The 21,961-nt window shown below is 39.4% G+C and overlaps 2 protein-coding genes across 2 annotated transcripts in view; one reads left to right on the top strand and one right to left on the bottom strand.

Moving 5' to 3' along the window:
* Positions 1-20,895, top strand: part of LEKR1 (leucine, glutamate and lysine rich 1) — a 210,219-nt gene extending 189,324 nt beyond the window's left edge. Inside the window, exon 13 of the mRNA XM_043473929.1 lies at positions 19,476-20,895. Within this exon, the coding sequence (XP_043329864.1) occupies positions 19,476-19,889 (414 nt within the window). The 3' untranslated portion in view covers positions 19,890-20,895. The remainder of the gene's footprint in view (positions 1-19,475) is intronic.
* A 526-nt stretch (positions 20,896-21,421) lies between these two features.
* LOC122444774 (60S ribosomal protein L35-like) lies at positions 21,422-21,745 on the bottom strand. Its single transcript, XM_043473395.1, has one exon. It carries the CDS (start codon positions 21,743-21,745, stop codon positions 21,422-21,424), a length of 324 nt encoding a protein of 107 aa, XP_043329330.1.
* Between the last annotated feature and the right edge of the window lie 216 nt (positions 21,746-21,961).

The raw sequence follows: 21,961 nt of genomic DNA, 5'->3' as shown, positions 1-21,961 counted from the left end.
ACAATATTGATTCTTCCAATCCAGGAACACGGTATGTTTCTCCATCTGTTTGTGTCCTCTTTGATTTCTTTCATCACTGTTTTATAGTTTTCTATGTATAGGTCTTTTGTTTCTTTAGGTAGATATACTCCTAAGTATTTTATTCTTTTGTTGCAATGGTGAATGGTATTGTTTCCTTAATTTCTCTTTCTGTTTTTTCATTGTTAGTATATAGGAATGCAAGGGATTTCTGTGTGTTAATTTTATATCCTGCAACTTTACTATATTCATTGATTAGCTCTAGTAATTTTCTGGTAGAGTCTTTAGGGTTTTCTATGTAGAGGATCATGTCATCTGCAAACAGTGAGAGTTTCACTTCTTCTTTTCCTATCTGGATTCCTTTTACTTCTTTTTCTGCTCTGATTGCTGTGGCCAAAACTTCCAATACTATGTTGAAGTAGGGGTGAGAGTGGGCACCCTTGTCTTTTTCCTGATTTCAGGGGAAATGCCTTCAATTTTTCACCATTGAGGGTGATGCTTGCTGTGGGTTTGTCATATATAGCTTTTATTATGTTGAGGTATGTTCCTTCTATTCCTGCTTTTTGGAGAGTTTTAATCATAAATGAGTGTTGAAATTTGTCAAAGGCTTTCTCTGCATCTATTGAGATAATCATATGGTTTTTATCTTTCAATTTGTTAATGTGGTGTATTACATTGATTGATTTGCGGATATTAAAGAATCCTTGCATTCCTGGGATAAAGCCCACTTGGTCATGGTGTATGATTTTTTTAATATGTTGTTGGATTCTGTTTGCTAGAATTTTGTTAAGGATTTTTGCATCTATGTTCATCAGTGATATTGGCCTGTAGTTTTCTTTTTTTGTGGCATCTTTGTCTGGTTTTGCGAATTGAGGGTGATGGTGGCCCGTCAAGAAATGCAGGTTTGGAAGCTTACCTTCCTCTGCAATTTTCTGGAGAGTTTGAGTAAGATAGGTGTTAGCTCTTCTCTAAATTTTTGGTAGAATTCAGCTGTGAAGCCATCTGGTCCTGGGCTTTTGTTTGCTGGAAGATTTTTGATTACAGTTTCGATTTCCTTGCTTGTGATGGGTCTGTTAAGATATTCTATTTCTTCCTGGTTCAGTTTGGGAAAGTTATACTTTTCTAAGAATTTGTCCATTTCATCCAGTTTCCATGTGTATGCATAGAGCTGCCTGTGGTAGTCTCTTATGATCTTGTTATTTCAGTGTTGTCGTTGTGATCTCTCCATTTTCATTCCTAATTTTGTTAATTTGGTTCTTCTCTCTTTGTTTCTTAATGAGTCTTGCTAATGGTTTGTCAATTTTGTTTTTTTTTTTTCAAAAAACCAGCTTTTAGCTTTGTTGATTTTTGCTATGGTCTCTTTAGTTTCTTTTGCATTTATTTCCGCCCTGATTTTTAAGATTTCTTTCCTTCTGCTAACTCTGGGGTTCTTCATTTCTTCCTTCTCTAATTGCTTTAGGTGTAGAGTTAGGTTATTTATTTGGTTTTTTTCTTGTTTCTTGATGTAAGCCTGTAATGCTATGAACCTTCCCCTTAGCACTGCTTTTACAGTGTCCCATAGGTTTTGGTTGTTGTGTTTTCATTTTCATTCATTTCTATGCATATTTGATTTCTTTTTTGATTTCTTCCTATTGACTTGTTGTTATTCAGAAGTGTGTATATTTAGCCTCCGAATGTTTTGAATTTTTAACAATTTTTTTCCTGTAATTGAGATCTAATCTTACTGCACTGTGGTCAGAAAAGATGACTGGAATGATTTCAATTTTTTTGAATTTTCCAAGACCAGATTTGTGGCCCAGGATGTGATCTATTCTGGCGAAGGTTCCGTGTGCACTTGAGAAAAAGGTGAAGTTGATTGTTTTGGGGTGAAATGTCCTATAGGTACCAATTAGGTCTAAGCTGGTCCATTGTGTCATTTAAGGTTTGTGTTTCCTTGTTAATTTTCTGTTTAGTTGATCTATCCATAGTTGTGAGTGGGGTATTAAAGTCTCCCACTATTATTGTGTTACTATTAATTTCCTCTTTCATACTCGTTAGAGTTTGCCGTACATATTACGGTGCTCCTATGTTGGGTGCATATATATTTATAATTGTTATATCCTCTTCTTGGATTAATCCTTTGATCATTATGTAGTGTCCTTCTTTGTCTCTTTTCACATCCTTTATTTGAAAGTCTATTTTATCTGATATGAGAATTGCGACTCCTGCTTTCTTTTGGTCTCCGTTTGCGTGAAATATTTTTTTCCAGCCCTTCACTTTTAGTCTGTATGTGTCTCTTGTTTTGAGGTGGGTCTCTTGTAGACAGCATATATAGGGGTCTTGTTTTTGTATCCATTCAGCCAATCTTTGTCTTTTGGTTGGGGCATTCAACCCATTTACATTTAAGGTAATTATTGATAGGTGTGGTCCTGTTGCCATTTACCTTGTTGTTTTGGGTTCACGTTTATACAACCTTTCTGCATTTCCTGTCTAGAGAAGATCCTTTAGCATTTGTTGAAGAGCTGGTTTGGTGGTGCTGAATTCTCTCAGCTTTTGCTTGTCTGTAAAGCTTTGAATTCTCCTTCATATCTGAATGAGATCCTTGCTGGGTACAGTAATCTGGGTTGTGGGTTATTCTCTTTCATTACTTTAAGTATGTCCTGCCATTCCCATCTGGCCTGGAGGGTTTCTATGTAGATCAGCTGTATCCTTATGGAACCCTTTTGTGTGTATTTGTTGTTTCTCCCTCTGCTGCTTTTAATATTTGTTCTTTTGGTGTTTGACTCTTTGTTAATTTGATTAATATGTGTCTTGGGGTTTTTTGCCTTGGGTTTATCCTGTTTGGGACTCTCTGGGTTTCTTGGACTTGGGTGGCTATTTCCTTCCCCATTTTAGGGAAGTTTTCAGCTATTATCTCCTCGAGTATTTTCTCATGGCCTTTCTTTTTGTCTTCTTCTTCTGGGACTCCTTTGATTCGAATGTTGGGGCATTTCACATTGTCCCAGAGGTCCCTGACATTGTCCTCATTTCTTTTGATTCTTTTTTCCTCTCTGCTTCATTTATTTCCACCATTTTATCTTCTACCTCACTTATCCTATCTTCTGTCTCCGTTATTCTACTCTTGGTTCCCTCCAGAGTGTTTTTGATCTCATTCATTGCATTATTCATTTTTAATTGACTCTTTTTTATTTCTTCTAGGTCTTTATTAAACATTTCTTGCATCTTTTCAATCTTTGTCTCCAGGCTATTTATCTGTAATTCCGTTTTGTTTTCAAGATTTTGGATCATTTTTATTATCATTATTCTAAATTCTTTTTCAGGTAGATTACCTATCTCTTTTTCTTTTGTTTGACTTGGTGGGCATTTTTCATGTTCCTTTACCTGTTGAGTATTTCTCTGCCTTTTCATCTTGTTTAGATTGCTGTGTCTGGAGTGGGCTTTCTGTATTCTGGAGGTCTGTGATTCCTTTTTATTGTGGAGGTTGTACCCAGTGGGTGGGGTTGGTCGATTGGCTTGTCAAGGTTTCCTGGTTAGGGAAGCTTGCGTCGGTGTTCTGGTGAGTGGAACTTGATTTCTTCTCTCTGGAGTGCAATGGGGTGCCCAGTGATGAGTTTTGAGATGTGTCTATGTGTTAGGTGTGACCTTGTGCAGCCTGTATATTGGCGTTCAGGGCTATGTTCCTGCGTTGCTGGAGAATTTGCGTGGTATGTCTTGCTCTAAAACTTATTGGCTCTTGGGTGGTGGTTGGTTTCAGTGTAGGTATGGAGGCTTTTGGACAGTCTCTTATTACTTAAAGTTCCATGTAGTCAGGAGTTTTTTGGTGTTCTCAGGTTTGGGGCTTAAGTCTCCTGCCTTTGGATTTCAGTTTTATTCTTCCAGTAGTCTCAAGACTTCTCCTACTATATAGCACTGTTAATAAAACTTCTAGGTTAATGGCGAAAGATTCTCCCCCCTGTGGGACACCCAGAGAGGTTCAGAGAGTTACATGAAGAGGAGAGGGAGGAGGGAGATAGAGATGAGTAGGAGGAGAAAAAGGGGGACTCAAGAGGAGAGAGATCGATCTATGCAGTTGTATTTTAGACTGTATATTTTAAATACAGTTGTTCTTTAGGGTTTTATTGTTCTGTCATTCCAAAGTTGTAAGATAATCTACATGTATTGGTCTTCTTTCCTGTGTACGCATGATTATTTCAGCAGTATTTTATTTAAACTGGAGTAGACAAGTTCATGTCCATGGCATCAGCAAACTTTCTGAGATGGTGAGGGACAGGGAGGCCTGGCATGCTGCAGTCCATGGAGTCGCAAAGAGTCAGACTCAACTGGGCAACTGAACAACAACATACTTACCCCTGGTGGCTTAGTGGTAAAGAATCCACCTGCAGTGCACGAGACGCAGGTCCAATCCCTAGGTCAGGAAGATCCCCTGGAGAAGGAAATGGGCAGAGGAGCCTGGCAGGATACAGTCCATGGGGTTGCAAAGAGTTGGACACGATTTAGTGACTAAACAACAACAGAGTTATTTTGATTTGAATTTTTTTTTCCTAACAAAATCTTATTTCTGAACTGCTGACCATTTTAGAAATGGTGGATGCTATGGACTGAATGTCTTCCCAGATTCATATGTTAAATATAATCACTAGTATGATGTGTGGAGATGGGTCTGTCAGAGATGATTATGTCTTGAGAGATGAGCTAATCTCCTGAATGGAATTAGTGCGCTTATGAAAGAAAGCTTCCTCACCCCTTTCACCATGTGAGGACACAGTAAGAAGATGGCTATTTTGAATCAGGGTCCTTACCAGACACCAAATCTGTTGGCACTTTGATCTTGAACTTCACAGTCTCCAAAACTTTGAGAAATAATATTTGTTGTTTGAACTGTGCAGCCTCTGGTATTTTGTTTTAGTAACCCAAATTTATTAAAACAGTGGGGCAATTTTCCAATAGCCAGGAATTAGAATATTGTCATATTAGAATATTTGATCCTATTTATGACAGTATAGCAGATAAAGGCAAATGGAGGAAGATTCTGAATGTTAGTGATAAATTTTTTGGTTTTATTGGTGTCTTAAAGATGAATAAAAGGAAAGTGCTAGTAGTAATATTGATTATTAACAAATACACCATGTTTTCTTGCTATTTGTAAATTGTCAACCAAAATTCAAAGTGTATACCATCATTATAATTATGACATAGTGAACCTATTGCAAAGAAATTTTAAGTTAAAATGTGGAATGAACAGAATATTGGATCAAGAATAATACCCAAAAACCCTATTAAAGTAGAAATTACTTCCATGTTACAGGTGAGAAACCGACTCAAGATGTTTGAATAATTTCTAAGATGACCCAGCATGGTGGAGCCAAGATTCAAATTTGAATTTCTAAGATTTGGATCTCTAAATTTCATCTCCATGAATCTCTATATTTCCTCTTTTAGGATACCTGAATCTTAGTGATTCTGCTTCTAAATTTCAAAGTGACCTAAGGCTTGGCACTCAAATCTCCAGGACACTCACACACACACACACACACACACACACACACCCTCTCTCTTACTTTTAGAATAATAATAAACACACTAATGCTTACTCCACCAGATGGCTAGGTGTTGTGTGATTGAATGTCTCCCGTTGGAACACAGCACCACAACCTCCCTTGGAAAAGGGGCTGCTCCTCCAGTCCAGGCAGGAGTGGGAAGAGCCAGCACACACATGGACCCAGCTCTGCTGGAGCAGGAGAGAGGTGATACTTCAACTAAGACAGCAGTGTTGAAGTTCTAGAGTAGGGACAGCAGGTTAAAGGAGAGAAAGGCCAAAGTAACTAGACCAGCAGGTTTTCTGACTCTCAAATCTCCCCAAGAAATGGCAATATGGAAAGTAATGAGTTATTTATAAACTAGGACATTTATTTATTCTAGGAATTTATAAACTAGAACAAGACTATAAAGGGTCAAATCCAGGAAATATATAATAGGCCAGTGCCTGTATTCAAGTGCCAGGCACTGTGCTAGTCATCAATATGCAATTATGAACATGACTGACAACTGCCATTCCCTGCTTTCAAAGAGGAATTTAGAGAAAATATTATGTTGAGCAGTTAAAGTGACATCCAGAGGCAAGAATGATCTAAAAAGAAACTTCCCATGTAAAAACACAGACTAAAAGTTAGGAATCTGGCCATAGGACTTGCATTAGTTATGTATTGTTATATAACAAACTGTCATCAAAATCAGTGGCTTCAAACAGCGAACATTTATTTCTGAGTGTCGGAGATCTGAATGTGCAGCTTAGCTGGATGCCTCTTGCTCAGTACCTCTCATGAGGTTGGTGTTAGGGTGTCAGCTGCTGCAGTCTCATTAAAAGGCTCAACTGGGGGCGGGTTGACTTCCAAGCTCATTTATGTAGCTGTCAACAGGATTTACTTCTTCATGGTTGGGCTGAGAGCCTCAGTTCAATGTTGGCTGAAGAAGGGGAAGAGAAGACCCCCTCACTTCCTTCCAACATGAACTTTTCCATAGAAGAGCCTGGCAACATGGTAGCTAGTCTCTCTCAAAACAAGCAAGTAAGAAAGAGAGAGTGCAAGAGATGGTGCCCAAGATAGAAGCCACAATCTCTCTAACTTAATCTCAGAAGTGGCATCCCACTGCTTTTGCTGCATTCTATTCATTAGAGATGAAACAATTCCAGGCCACACTCAACTCAAAGGGGTTGCAGAAGGCTGTGAATAGCAAGAAGGGAGGGATAAGTGGGGGCCAGTTTATAGGTTGCCAACTCAGGGCCTCTGAAGGTAACTTTGGCAAGAGAAGCTAGACTACAAGTGAAGAATGAATATCTTTTTCACACAAAAGCAGCTACATTTGGAATTCTTCCTGCTTGTTGGTTGTAACAGGAAGCCACTCAGAGATGAAATTTTTTTACATGCAGACTTTGGAAAGATACAAGATACTGAGTTGGTATATAAATGATCATAGATCATTACTGGGAAATAGAAAGGGATTGTAGCAAAAGTAAAGTTATCTTGGGACATGGCTGAGAGCAGACTTCCCATTAGAAGTTAGACAATTACAACTGAACTGTAAGAGTAAATAATTAAGACTGCTTCTCGGTTTAAGAATGCTAAAGTCCAGAATGTTCTTATTAAATTGGAAATGAATTAATACAAGTGATAGGAATTATGAGCCAGAATGAACTGAGGTTGTTAGCATGTAAAGTAAAAAGCACTACTTTTTGTGACCATGCATTCCAGACACTTGAAATTTCTCAGGTTCTGGAGGAAAAAAAGCATCATTTAAGTGGAGAACAAATTCCCATTAGAAAGAAGGTAAATTAATGGTCTAATAAGAAAGCTAATTAAGGAGAGGAAAACCCCACTCTCATTCAGGAGGCCAGAAAATAGGTAGGACTTTGTTTTTAATTGTGTAAAGAAAGTTCTCAAGGATAGGAGGAAAGCCATAGCCTCAAAAGGGCAAAATGGATATTCCTCCATGGAGCAGGGGTGAGTGGAGTGCTGCCACAGAAACAAGGGTCAAGAAGGTGAGGCAACAAAAGGTTCAGGTCAATAAGAAGAGAAAAAACAGGAAGTAAAACTATATGGGAAATGTAAATGTAAAAAGGGGGGCTCCTGAAATTCTTCACAGGGAAAAGACACAAACATCAAAAATTGGAACAGTTTAAAAAAAATAAGAAGCCAGAAAAGAAACATAATATGTTAGAGAACAGGACATTATCATTTAAAACCAGCTTAAAATAGATCCCATGCTTTTTGCTGCCAGTTTTCCTTCCTTACTAGCTCCGTATGAGCTCTACCAAGACAGTGTGACTCCACTGTTTGGGGCCTTGGATTCAAAAGGAGAATGTGAAAAACAGATCAAAGTAAAGCCAGTACAGAGAGTTCAATATTTTTGTTGACTTGAAACTATAGATAAGGAAAACATAAGGGGCAGAAGTTTTAAATTCTCCCACTTCCTGTGGCTATCTAATGAGGATGAAAGATATTCAAAAATAGAAGGTAATGCTCTTGGTTAAACATGAATGATTAAATGCATATTTTTATCTCTGCGTCCATCCCCAAATACCACTAAAATGACAGTAAATTAATAAAAAGTGAATAAATACATAAGGAAAAAAGAACAGGAAAGGAGATGACATTTGATGAAAAAAATGTTGACCAAAATTTGGAAAATGGAAAGTAAGGTATGGATGAGAGATAATCAGCAGGCTATGGATATTGAAACCTAATACTTGTGGAGAGTGTGGGAGTGCATGGAATCCTAAAAAGGAGCAAACCCAATCACATTAGAAAGGCTCACCAGATATCTCTCAAAGAGGGAGAGAAGAGTAGATCTGAAAACAGGGCTGTTTGAATGTTTTTTAAAGGTGCAAACAGATGCTTAGATGCCCTCTGCAACCCCAGGCAGCCCCCACCTACCATCCTGGCAGGATACTAAAGTTTTACACTCTAGAAAACCTGAATGCAAGAGACTTTGGACTTGAGGATACACAAAAGCAGGAGATGATATAAGGCAAGAGCTAGAGTGAAGGTCTGTATATTTCAGGGTGATACCTCCCAGTCCCTGTCACCCACTCACTTCCCAGAACAGACAACCAAGCTTATATATCAATACCCAGGAAATTGGAGGAGCCCTCTGTGGTAAAATGAGCTAGCTCAAAAGAAGATACCTCTGGCTTAGGAATAAACTTAACCAATGAATTGAAAGACTTATACACTAAAAACTATTAAGACACTGATTAATTGATTAAAGAAGTTTTAAAAAATAAAATACCTCTGGGTACCAACAACTATTAGTACCTCTGGGCACTAACTAACTTTTAATTAAAAGTTATATGCATGTCCAATGAAACATATACCAGTAAACAAGCCCTTACCTAGTAGACACACAGAGTTTCCAGTAACATTTTGAAGACTTGTTTTTTAAACACAAAAAGCAAAGAATAACCAATCATTTGAGGAACACTTCTAATATGAAAGACAGAATCAGGATCAAACAAATAAGCAAAAAAGGAACAAAAGTGTCAAAAAAGGGTATAATTCATATCCTTAGAGACAAAAGAAAAGATATTATATCCATGAAACATGAACAGAGGGCTATAAAAAGAGAACAGGAATGAGTATTAAAGTATAAGAATTGAAATAAAAAATTTAATATTTGGCTTAAATGATAAAGATGAAGAAATAACACAGAAAGTAGAAGAAAAAGGTCAAAAGATGGAGAGAAGAAAAGAATGTTAGAGGATCAAGCCAAGATATCTAATACTTCATTAATAGGAGTTCCAGAAAGAGAGAACAGAGAAAATGGAAGGGAGAAAACTATCCAGGAATTAATCCAATAAATTTTCTAAGTACTGAAGGGGATTTCTATATTGAACAAGTCCACTCAGCATGATGGATGGCAAAGCAAACACAGCAAAGCACTTCATCATGAAATGTCACTACCTTAAGGATAAACATAAGGAATTAAAAACATTAAGGAAAATTATTTCCAATCTAGGATTCTATATCCTGCCAAATGATCAATTAAATGCAGGTGTCAGAGATATTTTCAGACATTAGGGTTCTCAAAACTGGTACTTCCCTTGTAGCCTTTCTCAGGAAGCTTCACAAAGAGGGCGTAAACTAAGAAAGGAGAAGACGCAGGAATCAGGAAATGAGCATTCCAACACAGGAGAGAGGTAGTGGGAATCCCCAGGACCAGGACGATGGTGGGAAGAAATCCACGGATGGCAGCAGTGCAGCAGACTTAGAGAATAGCCAGGCTGAGTTCAGCAAAAGAATGGCAGATTTTTAGAAGGATGTCTCTGAGGAAAAAAAGAGAATGGATAGACTACATGGGGTGCTTAAACATGTTGAGAGGATATTTACACTTCTGTAAGTAGGTTTGGTGAAAAATTGGTTATCAACACCTAGAAAACTAAGCAGATAAATAATGGGATAATAATAAACTCCAGAAGGGAACTGGGAAAGAAAGGAAATGTAATCATAGTACACTGCACGGCTAAGGTGTACATATACTTATATACTATAATCATATAAAGTGGAATATAGATTTGACTAAAAATTGTGGTAGAAGTTGGGAAGGTTTTCCAATAAAATTGTGATAGAAGCCTCTCCTCGGGGAGCAGAAACATCTCCTAATGGAAGGTGAAACAACTGTTAAGAGTTGAAATAGGAAGCTAAATCCTCATCTTTGAGTCTATGAAATCTGTAGATAATGACTTCAAAATTGAAAACCATGAGGTAGCTGTATAATAACATTATCTAGGACCATGGATATAAATATCATTAGAAACAACTTAAAAACCTGAAAATGGTTGTTCCTGGGAGGCAGAACCTGAAAGTGTGAAGAAGTGCTTTATTTCATTATAATGTTATAGTATTGTTTTAATCTTTAACTATGTGTAATAAACTAATTAAAAAAAATAATTTAAAATAATAGAAAAGAGTAAATGATATAGAGGACCCAACAGAGAGGGAAGCAGACGAAAGGATAAGGGACAAAGTTATAGAAGAAAAAACAGGAAAGTTTTAAGTACAGTAAATAAACAACAGAATATGAACCTTAATGAGATATTTTTTAAGATTAGAGAAATTTTTAAAATAAAGACAAAGCAGATTCTAGCTTAAATTTTAGTAATAGGTACCTGAAACATTTCTGTTTATTCTTCAAGTCCAAACAAAAGGAGTACTCTTCAGTGAACCCACAGAATCTACATCTGTGTGCCTAATACAGCTGGTGGTTTTTGTTCTTTAATCTTTTCTACTGAAGTAGAATACACACACACACACACACACATATATATGAAGTGTTATATTCGACGGGATGGTCAGAGGTCTCTCTGAGAAGATAATATTCAAGCAGACCTGAAGTAAGAAAAAGAACATTCCAGAGTGAATAGGAAGTATAAAGGCCCTGTGGCAAGAAGCATCCTGGGAACCTTTGAGAAACCACAAGGAAGTCAGCAAGCATTGCTGGAGCTTAGTGAGCAAGGAGGACGTGGTAGGAAGCAAGGTTGGAGGGGCCAATTCATGTGGAGTCTTCGAAGGCTGTAAAGACTTTGGACACCTTCCAACTTTGGCTTCTCTTCTGAGAGTCCCTTGGACTGCAAGGAGATCAAACCAGTAAAACCTAAAGGAAATCAACTCTGAATATTCACTGGAGAGACTGATGTTGAAACTGAAGCTCCAATACTTTGGCCACCTGATGCGAAGAGCCGACTTATTGGAAAAGACCTTGATGCTGGGAAAGACTGAAGGCAAAAGGAGAAGGGGGTGACAGAGGTGAGATGGTTAGATAGCATCACCAACTCAATGGACATGAATTTGAGCAAACTCCAGGAGACAGTGGAAGACAGAGGAGCCTGATGTGCTGCAGTCCATGGAGTTGCAAAGAGTCAGACAAGATTTAGCGACTGAAAAACAACAAAGACATTGGATTGTTGGACTTCCCTGGTGGCACAGTGGATAAGAATCCACCTGCCGTTGCAGAGGACACAGCTTCAATCCATGATCCAGTAAGATTCCACATGCTGTGGGGTGACTAAGCCCAGGAGCCACAACTACTGAGTCTGTGTGCGCAACTACTAAAGCCCAGGCACCCTAGAACCTGCGGTCCACAAGAGGAGGCACCACAATGAGAGGCCCTCACTCCACAACTAGAGAGTAGCCCTTGCTCTCTACAACTAGAGAGAGCCCATGCACATCAGTGAAGAACCAGTACAACCAAAAATAAATAAATAATTTTTTTTTACAGACTTTGGATTGTTTTCTAAGTGTGGTGAAAAGCTACCTGGCAATGTTGAACCAAGGGAGTAACATGATTTGACTTATTTTTAGAGAATCACTCTGACTACTGAGTGGAAAATAGGTTGAAAGGGCAGGGCAAAATGAAAGCAGAAAAACCTATTACAAGGTCCTTGAAAAGGTCTAGAAAAGCATTGTTGGTCACCATCATAAAGGAGGTGACAATTGGCCAGATTTGGTATATATTTGGCATGTATTTCCTAGGTGTAGGTAATGGAAGTTGCTGATGGGTGGGATGATGAAGAAGGGTAAGAGGGGCCAAAGATAACGCCAAAGTTTGGTGTCTCAACAACTGAGTGAACGAAAGTGCCATTACTAAGATGGAAAGCACTAGTTAAGGAATACAACTGGGAGGAATATCGGGAATTCGATTGGGGACGTGTTAGCCTTAATATAAGCACAAGCTGGAATCAAGATTGCCGGGAGAAATGCAGATGACACCACCCTTATGGCAGAAAGTGAAGAGGAACTAAAAAGCCTCTTGATGGAAGTGAAAGAGGAGAATGAAAAGGTTGGCTTAAAGCTCAACAGTCAGAAAACTAAGATCATGGCATCTGGTCCCATCACTTCATGGGAAATAGGGAAACAGTGGAAACAGTGTCAGACTTTATTTTGGGGGGCTCCAAAATCACTGCAGATGGTGATTGCAGCCATGAAATTAAAAGACGCTTACTGCTTGGAAGGAAAGTTATGACCAACCTAGACAGCATATTAAAAAGCAGAGACGTTACTTTGCCAACAAAGGTCCATCTAGTCAAGGCTATGGTTTTTCCAGTGGTCATGTATGGATGTGAGAGTTGGACTGTGAAGAAAACTGAGCGCCGAAAAATTGATGCTTCTGAACTGTGGTGTTGGAGAAGACTCTTGAGAGTCCCTTGGACTGCAAGGAGATCCAACCAGTCAGTCCATCCTAAAGGAGATCAGTCCTGGGTGTCCATTGGAAGGACTGATGCTGAAGCTGAAACTCCAATACTTTGGCCACCTGATGTGAAGAGTTGACTCATTGGAAAAGACCCTGATGCTGGGAGGGATTGGAGGCAGGAGGAGAAGGGGACGACAGAGGATGAGATGGCTGGATAGCATCACCGACTCAATGGACATGAGTTTGAGTAAACTCCTGGAGTTGGTGATGGACAGGGAGGCCTGGCATGCTGCGATTCATGGGGTCGCAAAGAGTCAGACACGACTGAGTGACTGAACTGAACTGAACCTTAATATATCTATTAGATATCCAAATGGAGGTGTTGAATGGACAATATGTTCAGGGAAAACTGAGGAGAGATACTGATTTCAGAGGCATCCACATATCCTAATCCTTGGAACTAAATGAGGTCACCCAGAGCATGGGGCAATAGAGGAGGGTTGAGAATGTGCCAACTCTGAGAGGCTGGGAGGATGAGGAGACTGGGGCAAAGGTGATGTAGAGGGAACATCTAGTGAGGTGGGAGGGAAACAGAAAGAATCTAGCAAGGACTCTAAGGAATGAAAGTATCTAAAGAAGGGAGCCTGCAACTTAGACTCACAATCTCCTGTACAAGAATTTTTATTTCAGATAGGTTTTGAAATTCAGTTTTGAATTATTGAACATTAATAAAATGCATATGCTCCTGGAGATCTAGGGTAGCCTCTTCCATTTGTTGTTGCTGTTGTTTAGTTGCTAAGTCATTCCCGACTCTTTTGAGACCCCATGGACTATAGCCCACTAGGCTCCTCTGTCCGTGGGATTTCCCAGGCAAGAATACTGGACTGGGTTGCTATTTCCTTCTCCAGGGGATCTTCCTAACCCAGGGATCAAACCCAGGTCTCCTGCATTGGCAGGTGGGTTTTTTTTTTTTTTTAACCACTGAGCCACCAGGGAAGCCCCTGGATGAGTTTTAAAATTTTTGGTGTTGTCAATATTTTCCAAATGTAAAGTGAAAGTAAAAGTCGCTCAGTCATGTCCGACTCTTTTGAGATCCCATGAGACGGTAGCCTGCCAGGCTCCTCTGTCCATGAAATTCTCCAGGCAAGAATACTGGAATGGGTTGCCATGCCGTCCTCCAGGGGATCTTCCCAACCCAGGGATCAAACCCAGGTCTCCTGCATTGCAGGCAGATTCTTCACCATCTGAGCCAACAGGGAAGCTCCAAATGTAAAGCCTATTTTTTTTAAAAAGAAGGCCTATTTATTTAGGAAATGTTACTAATACATCTGGTAAGGATGGATTTATGTAAACTCTTAAGATTAAATTTTAGGAATACATACATTTGAAAACATAAATAGCTTTTCTGCAAGAAGAATATGCCTAGTTTTAGGATATGCATTTGTTTGTGTATTTATTTGATGTAGAGAAAATGGCACACATTTCTCTGGTAACTCCATTTATGAGAAACCAAAGTGAGTCAATTAAAAAGTTAGTAGTTCTCATTTTTGAGAACTACTCAATTTGAACCTAATAAAGAGAACATTGGAGTGTCTTCCAGAGAGTAAAGTGGTAAATGGAGACTCTGTGCCTTCCAGCTTCACAGGGAACAAAGGCAGATGGGGTGGTGGGTGAAGAGGGGCTATTCTGGGGGGTAGGGGGCTCAGACCAAGGGTCTCCAGTCATGGAGAGGGAGATCCAGGCAAAACTGTCTTTCACGTGTTGGAGAGTCAGCCCTGGTATGCAGTATGGATGCCAAAAATTTGACAGAATGAGAAAAATATGGAGAAACTGTTTTTGTTGTCTCTAATTAATGTTAATTAAGTCTCAACTAAAATTAGCTTCCTGACTTAGAAAGTAAATCCTGAACACTATGTCTTCATGGGCTCTTCCTCTCCATTCTAAAATCTGCTCTTGAAGGCTATCAGTTCAAGGGACTATCGCCCTCCATCTCTCCTTCTGTTTTGGTATGTCTGCCATGGTTATTTCACAGTGCCCATTATGTTTGCAAGCATAGAAAACAATTTTAAGAACAACCTGCCTAACATCCATTTTGCTTCCTTCCTGGAAATTTATCCAGATTCTCCTCCCTGCCTTACCAAAGGGCCATTTCCACTGTTTTCCTGCAGTGTTTTGGCTGATCAGATTAGTTGAACAGAAGTCTTAAATGGAAGGTTGGGCACATCCTTTGCTAACACCCACTCATCTTTCTGGTTTCCACACCTTTTCCACAGAGTCTCCTTCCACCTCAGCTCCCCACCCAGTTGGCCAGTCACCCACTCACCCTGGGAGAGATCTCGTTTGGGTTGGTGGAAACTGTAATCTGATCACGGCATGACTGGTTCAGACCTCACTGGGTATAAAGCATGAACAAAGACACCCATCTGTGCTGCTTCTTCACTGAGAACTTGCTTTCCTGGCATGTTCCCCCAAAATTATGCCAAATACAGCGGATTGCCATCACAAATGGAATTCTCACCTTCAGAATAATCAAGTTATCCAGCAAAGCCTTGTCTTGCTCCTTCCACTGTTTTTGGAATTGAAAGCAATCCAGCTGTCTCTAAGGACAAAAAAGAAAACAAACATAAAAATAAACCATTCTTACATTACAAAGAGTGGGGGAAATTGACCATTTTTTTAATACTAGAAATTTCATACAGATGGTGAGCTAATTTATATTTTCATTTTGACATTTATTTTCCCAGTAGGAGTGCAATTAAGCCATATTTTAAGTCTGTTCAAAGTGGCCATCATCTGAAAATGTTGTAGGCATATCTGTAGATAATGTTCTCACCCAATTGGCATGGGTTAAGGACTCAGGAATGCTAGCTCCCCTTCTCCTAGACCACCCCAACCAAGGGGCACTTAGGATATGAATCTGCTGCATGAAAATTGACTTCCTATCCTTCCTGCTTCCCATCCCTTCTCACTCAGGGCTACTTTCTACAGAACTGGCAAAGGGATCTTCCTTTATTGTAAATTTGGCCATGCCAGCCCCTGCTTAAATAAATCTTTCGGGACTGCATATGGCGCTCAGAGTTAAAACTACTATTAGCAGGTTGTCAAAGTCGTCCTTGACCTGATCCTGCTTACTCTCCCTGCCTCAGTCCTGGTCTCTCCCGTTCTCTGCACTCTGCCCTGGAGTCATACTAAGCCATGTATCTTCCCAAGATGTGACTCTCCCTCTCACTGCCGGGCGTTTGCATCACTGCCCACTCTGCCTGGAAAACCCATTGCCCCTCTTCATCTGACTCATGCCTTCTTTTCCATTTTGACTTACAGTTTAGTTGCAGTCCAGTGATAACACTATTTTGCTATATTAAAATATGGCCAAAGATGCTTTTACCTAAAACTTTTAGAATGCTGTAGCTTCACTGATTATTCTCCTCTTTGCCTATGATTTTCAGTCTTATCGAACATGTTCCATCTTAGATATTTTCCCATGTTGTTCAATGAAAACACATATTAAAATTCTACAACTACCTAACCTTACAAAAAGATCATCAATCCCAAAAGACAAATACTTTGCTTAATTGCTGAAAGCAATCTACCCACGAGAAATGATTCTTTTTCACATATGACGGAACTTTTCACTGAAGTGTCTCACTAACTCTGGCCACATCCATGTGTGCTCCTGTCATGCCCTGTCACATACACTCCAGCTCTCAAACGCCAATCTCCAAAACTCGATGTGTTCTATTTCATTTATTTATTCCACAATTGAATAAATTCTAACACCTGAACTACAAAATTGAATTATTATCCAAATGTTAAAGAAGGTGGTAATATTAAGTGTCAGAAGAGATACAGATATTGTGAGATTCATCTGAGATTTCTTAGTGTTTACAACAAAGACAAAATAGAAGACCTATCTTTGAATACTCTTCTCGGTTTAGAGGTTGTCCCGCTTTGGGGAATAATAAAAGAAAGAGAATTTGTCCTTTGTTCTGGAAGCAAATAGCCTTGAAGAAGGATGAGTTTCAGAGCAGTGGGCCCCAGACCAAGGTGGTCAGCAGCGCTTCCAAAATTCAGTCTGGAGTTGGCAGGTACTTTGCTCCCACTGTACTTGCTACCGGGACAACTTTGGGTTCACTCCACCTTTTCGTTTCCTCCTCCAACGGAGTGTCACTTGCCTGAAACAGTTTTTGAGTAACTTGCTTTCAGGATGTTTTCCACAGAGTACTACTCCTATCCTTTGAGATTTGAATTTAATTTTGTAAATGGATTGAGTTTTCTTTTCTTTTTAACAAGAGCCCTTGTTGTCATATCATCCATCACTTTATCCTTCCATATTTGTGCACCTTTTATTCACGTCACCCATTCATTGACCTGGAGAAGAAAATGGCAACCCACTCCAGTATTCTTGCCTGGAGAATCCTGTGGAAAGAGGTGACTGGAGGGCTGCTGTCCTTGGGGTCACATGGAGTCAGACATGACTGAATCGACTTAGTATGCATTTATTGACCACATTGTTAACTTTTATAATTTTTTTCGTTTATATATTTAAACAAAATTAACTCTTTCCCATAGCTTTCTTAATCAAGGAAATTTCTATACTAATTTATTTAAAGCCTCATAAATCTAACCACTTCAATACATTTTGCCTGCTTACTCTACTAGTAGACAAAGAACAAAATGCATTGATGGTTTTTCCTTTTAAAAGAAAGTTTAAATTTAGAAAAGTTGGGCAAAACCAAATGCAATGTCTTACTGTTTTTTATTGCTTCATTGTTCTGAAACAAAATGGCCCCTGCATGCTTGATATAATTAATTAGACCCTTAATTTAGGCATAAGCAGCTTGGAGCTGGCTCTAGTGGCAAGCAGGGGCCCCACCATTTCAAAGCTGGGTTACTCTCAGCAAGTTACAAAGCAAGTATGGGCTTCAGTGTCTTTCTTGGTCAAATATACTTGTTGGGAGCAGAAAATGAGAAGATACCTAACAAGGCACTTTATTAGCTTCTTCTCTAGCCCTCCTTCTCCTGCCTTTTCAACAAGTATTTCAGGAAGAGTTAATGAGAACCAGATGATAAAGCCACAAATACCATCCTTGGTCTCCTGTTCCTAAAAAAAAAAAAAAAAATTAACTGGAATTGAGTAATTAACCTCCATTATTTTAAAAAAAAATGTGGATATGTGGATCATGTATGTCTACTGCTAATATACATAAATGGTGAGAGTTTGTTTGACCCAGACATGCCACTGGTTTTATAGAATATTAGTGTGCAACTGTTAATCTGGAATTGTTCCATAGTCTTCAATTTTGATTACCAAATTTGGAGTCGAATGGAGTTCTGACTGTAATCACAAGAAATTCAAATACAGGAAGATGCTTTGTTTTTAGTTCTACTAACAGCAGATTAGTCAGTAAGCACTTAGGAGGACGCTTTCCACCGAGCGTCAGACTTGGGAATGCCTAGGCTGTTTTTCACAAACAAGCTAACCAGGCAGAGAGTCATTTTCAGCTGAAGAATCCTATAGCATGATCACTTTAACTGTAGTTACCTATTTGGATATCATTTTCTTTCTTTTTAAAAAATATTTATTTGTTTCTTATGGCACACCGACTCTCTAGTTTTGGCCCCTGGGCGCCAGAGTGTGCAGCCTCGGTAGTTGCTGCCTGTAGGCTTAGATGCTTTACAGCATGTGGGATCTTCACTCCCTGACCAGGGATGGAACCTGCATCCCCTGCATTGCAAGGCAGATTCTTAACTACTGGACCAGCAGAGAAGTTCCTGGATACCATTTTCAGTTGTTTACTTTTCAATCTCTTTTCTGACATCCTGCAGACATGAATGTCAGTACATTAGGGAGATCCAAGACCTAATTTTTACCACGGAGCTTGAAGTAATTTTGATGAATTCCATAGATGAAAGATGGCTATCAGTCTTCAACTAGAAATGTAGAGTCTCGATATTTGAGGACGTTGTAATAATCTCTAGTCTAGTCACATATTTGAAGCTTAAATTTGCTCCAGTACTTCCCAGTCAAGTGAGATTCAACTCTTCCGAGTATCCTTAGACAGCTCTGGCTACTAAAAAATTCTTCCTTCTCTTTAACCCCCATTGCTTCTACCCTTGGCTCCAGCCTCTGTTGGGGATGTAAGAAGCAGCTCTACTCAAACTTACAATGGTGCAAACTTCTTGAGAGCAGGAACTACATCCACTATAGCTTCTAGTAACTTGATATGTGATTGCTGAATGAAGTTCAAAGCAGATTTTGTTCTTCATTTTGATATATATCTCACAAAAGAGCAAATCATCAGTATATTTAAGTTCTGAGAACGGATCACGTAAAATCACTGATTTTATTATCTAAATGCTACAGTTGATATATTTTATTCTCTCAATTTTCTAATTCAAGCAATTTTTATCTATCTTATGTACTGCAGTTTCCCTTCATTATAAAATAACATAATGACACTACAGATATTTATTAGACATCACATGTGCAGGACAGACTTTCAGGCACAGAGGAGTTGAAACCCTATTGAAGTAGGCATTCTGGGTTCCAGCACCACTAACATCTGAATGACCCTGACTCCTGATTCCTCTTCTGCAAACTGCAAGGGTTGAACCAAATGTTCTCTTAAAGTTCTTTCCATCTTCACAAACCATTTGCATTTTTGACTCATTTGTCCCTGTCAGAGAACACAGACCTCTGATTTCCAGTTCAGTTATCAATTTGTATCGCCAATAACTGTCCATATGTACACTATTAAAAGCTATGGCTGCTTTTTCTTTCCTTTTTCTCATTTCAGAACACTTTTCTTCAGGAAACAGTGCGTAGAGAGTGTGAAGAACGCTTTGAACTGACAGAGGCTTTGAGTCAAGCCAGAGAACAGCTCCTGGGGCTCAGGAAGCTGAGCGGACAGTTGCCGCTGTCACCGTGCTCCCTCGGCCAGGGCAGCCTAACCTCCTCTGCTGCAGCTGGGAGTGGTCAGGGAGAGAGAAGGCTTGCCAGACTGCACTCTGAGAAAGTAATCAAAATCCCTGGCCTGCCTGGAGTGTCGAAGCCCACCACTTCTTCAGCCTTTTCTCAGCCGAAGAGGGTCAGCAGCTCAGGTTTGCCCACAGTCCCCCAGCCACATCCTCCCCGGGGTCGACCGTCTTCAGTCAGTGAGACCAGGCAGAGACTGGCTGCTATTCTGAGGAGGAGACTGAGTCAGCAGTAATGAAGCCGAAGTCACACACAGTGTCTATCTTTCCCGGAGTCCAGAGCCCCACTGTAATTAAGAATGACAAACTTCAAATTATTACCGCGGATTGAGAATGCATACTTAAAGATATTTTTAATAATTGGACAAGCTAATGAATTTTGAAGCCACATTTTCTAAGAGGCCTTTGAAACTGCAACAGATAATGAAGTTGTTGGTATTCCAGAGACCCAATCTCTGTATTTATGTATTGTGTGTTTCGATGTGCTCTATGAATATGCCCTTTTAGAGATCATAGGTAAAAATTTTCACCCATTGCATCTTTTCTACTTTTTTGCACTATTACAAGAAGATCTATTTCTACACCAAAAAAAAAAAAAAATAGATTGTATTGGTTTTGTTGGTATTTGTTCATTTGTTTGTTGAGTTGAATAGGTTAAATAGATGTAATTAGCATTCTAAATAGCAAATGAAAGGACTTTAGTCCTTAATTTGATCATTTTTAAACTGCTTATTAGTTCAAATATTCACAAACTTCATCATCACCAAATTTTCTCTATTTCACCTCACAATCGGTTAATCTAATTTCTTTTTAAGCAAGGTCAGATGTAATGATAGGTAATCTTCAGGAAGACAAAGGGACAGCCACTCCTATTCAAGAAAAAGGGGGGTTATTTCTAAAACTATGGAGATGATTTTAGATGACAAGGAGCCTAGCCATGAAAGTATTACTTGGGAGAGATTTTCTCCATTAAATGGTCTCTGGTACTCCAGGTCAAGTTTTGGCTTTAACTGGTATTCTGTAGCTATTGTGTAGAGAGCTAATTCAAGACAGTTTAGTAGAGGCACATAGTGCTAATTTAGCATGTTTTCTATTTTCAGAGTGAAAAATTAAAACCAGACCAACTATTTCACATAGTCATAAAGCTTTAGGCTCCTCCTGTTTTGTAAAAGGCAACTCTTTACCTTATGCTAGTATTTGTCTATCCTTTTCTCCATGTAATAAACATGTATTTTTCTTCTATGGCTGATTTTATTCAAATCTTTCATCTGACTGCATCATGGATTTCCAGGTTTCTTACTCTCAGATTAGGATGATACTAACACACGTGAAATATGGCACATAAAGCTCTCTGCTCTTTGGCCACCATGTAGATGAGAGAATCTAAAGATATCTGGAATCCCTCCCATGTGCAAAAAAAAGTGTTACTAAGCCAAACCAAGTCTATCTCCAGTCTTTCAAAGGATTGTTCTAATCAATCCTGTCAAAGGATTGATCTAATCTATGGTGTTTTAACCTCAAAAACATCTACATCAAGTCCATGAATTTCCCTGACTAGTTTAAGTGAGCACGTCTTGTGTAAAGGCTTACAATGCTTACTTTTGTTTTACAAGGATTAGTGTACTTAGAGTGCGTTAGACAGAGAACGTATCATCTAACGGTGGTGGATCTTAGAGAGGATCTTAGAGGTCGCCCCAACAATCTTTAGTTTTGCTAGTTTATTCACGTCTTATTGACCATCGTGCGCTCAGGCCTTGGCTGTGTCCTTTCACGGTGGGTACGGCTGCTCCTTCCAGTGCTGCTCCTTGGTCTTCAGGTTCTTTCCTGCTTGTTGAAGCGGTGGTGCATGGCACAGATCCAGGGATTTATACTTCTTGGCCTTAGAGAATTTCCTGAGGTTCTCTTTCTGGGTCTGGTTAATGGCAGTGGGAACACAGGCCGTGGATTTGCTAGCCGCTCGGGTCTTGGAGAGTCTGGAAGCCTCACCACCTATCGCTTTAGCGACGTGCAGCTGAGACAGCGCCACCTTGAGGTGCTCCGTTGTTTCAGCAGCTTCTCCTTGCCAGGGTCTCAGGACCTTAATCTTGGCCATGGTTGTACAGGCCGCCGCAGACGACTTCTTGCAGCGAAAGAACAGTCTCTTTACAAATAAGAAACAGATGCTCAAAGAAGTATGACTTGGGTACGGTGATTCAGCTAGTTAGTGACTGAGCTTCCCACATCACTGTTCCACTTACCAGAGAATCCCAAATCTCCATCTGACTTTTGTCAGAAGCTAATGAACTCAATTTTTAAGTTTAAATTTGTA

The sequence above is a fragment of the Cervus canadensis genome, chromosome 7 (genome assembly GCF_019320065.1).
Source record: "Cervus canadensis isolate Bull #8, Minnesota chromosome 7, ASM1932006v1, whole genome shotgun sequence".
Taxonomy (NCBI): domain Eukaryota; kingdom Metazoa; phylum Chordata; class Mammalia; order Artiodactyla; family Cervidae; genus Cervus; species Cervus canadensis.
The sequence above is the reverse complement of the archived record's forward strand: the minus strand, read 5'-3'. Positions and strand labels throughout refer to the sequence as shown.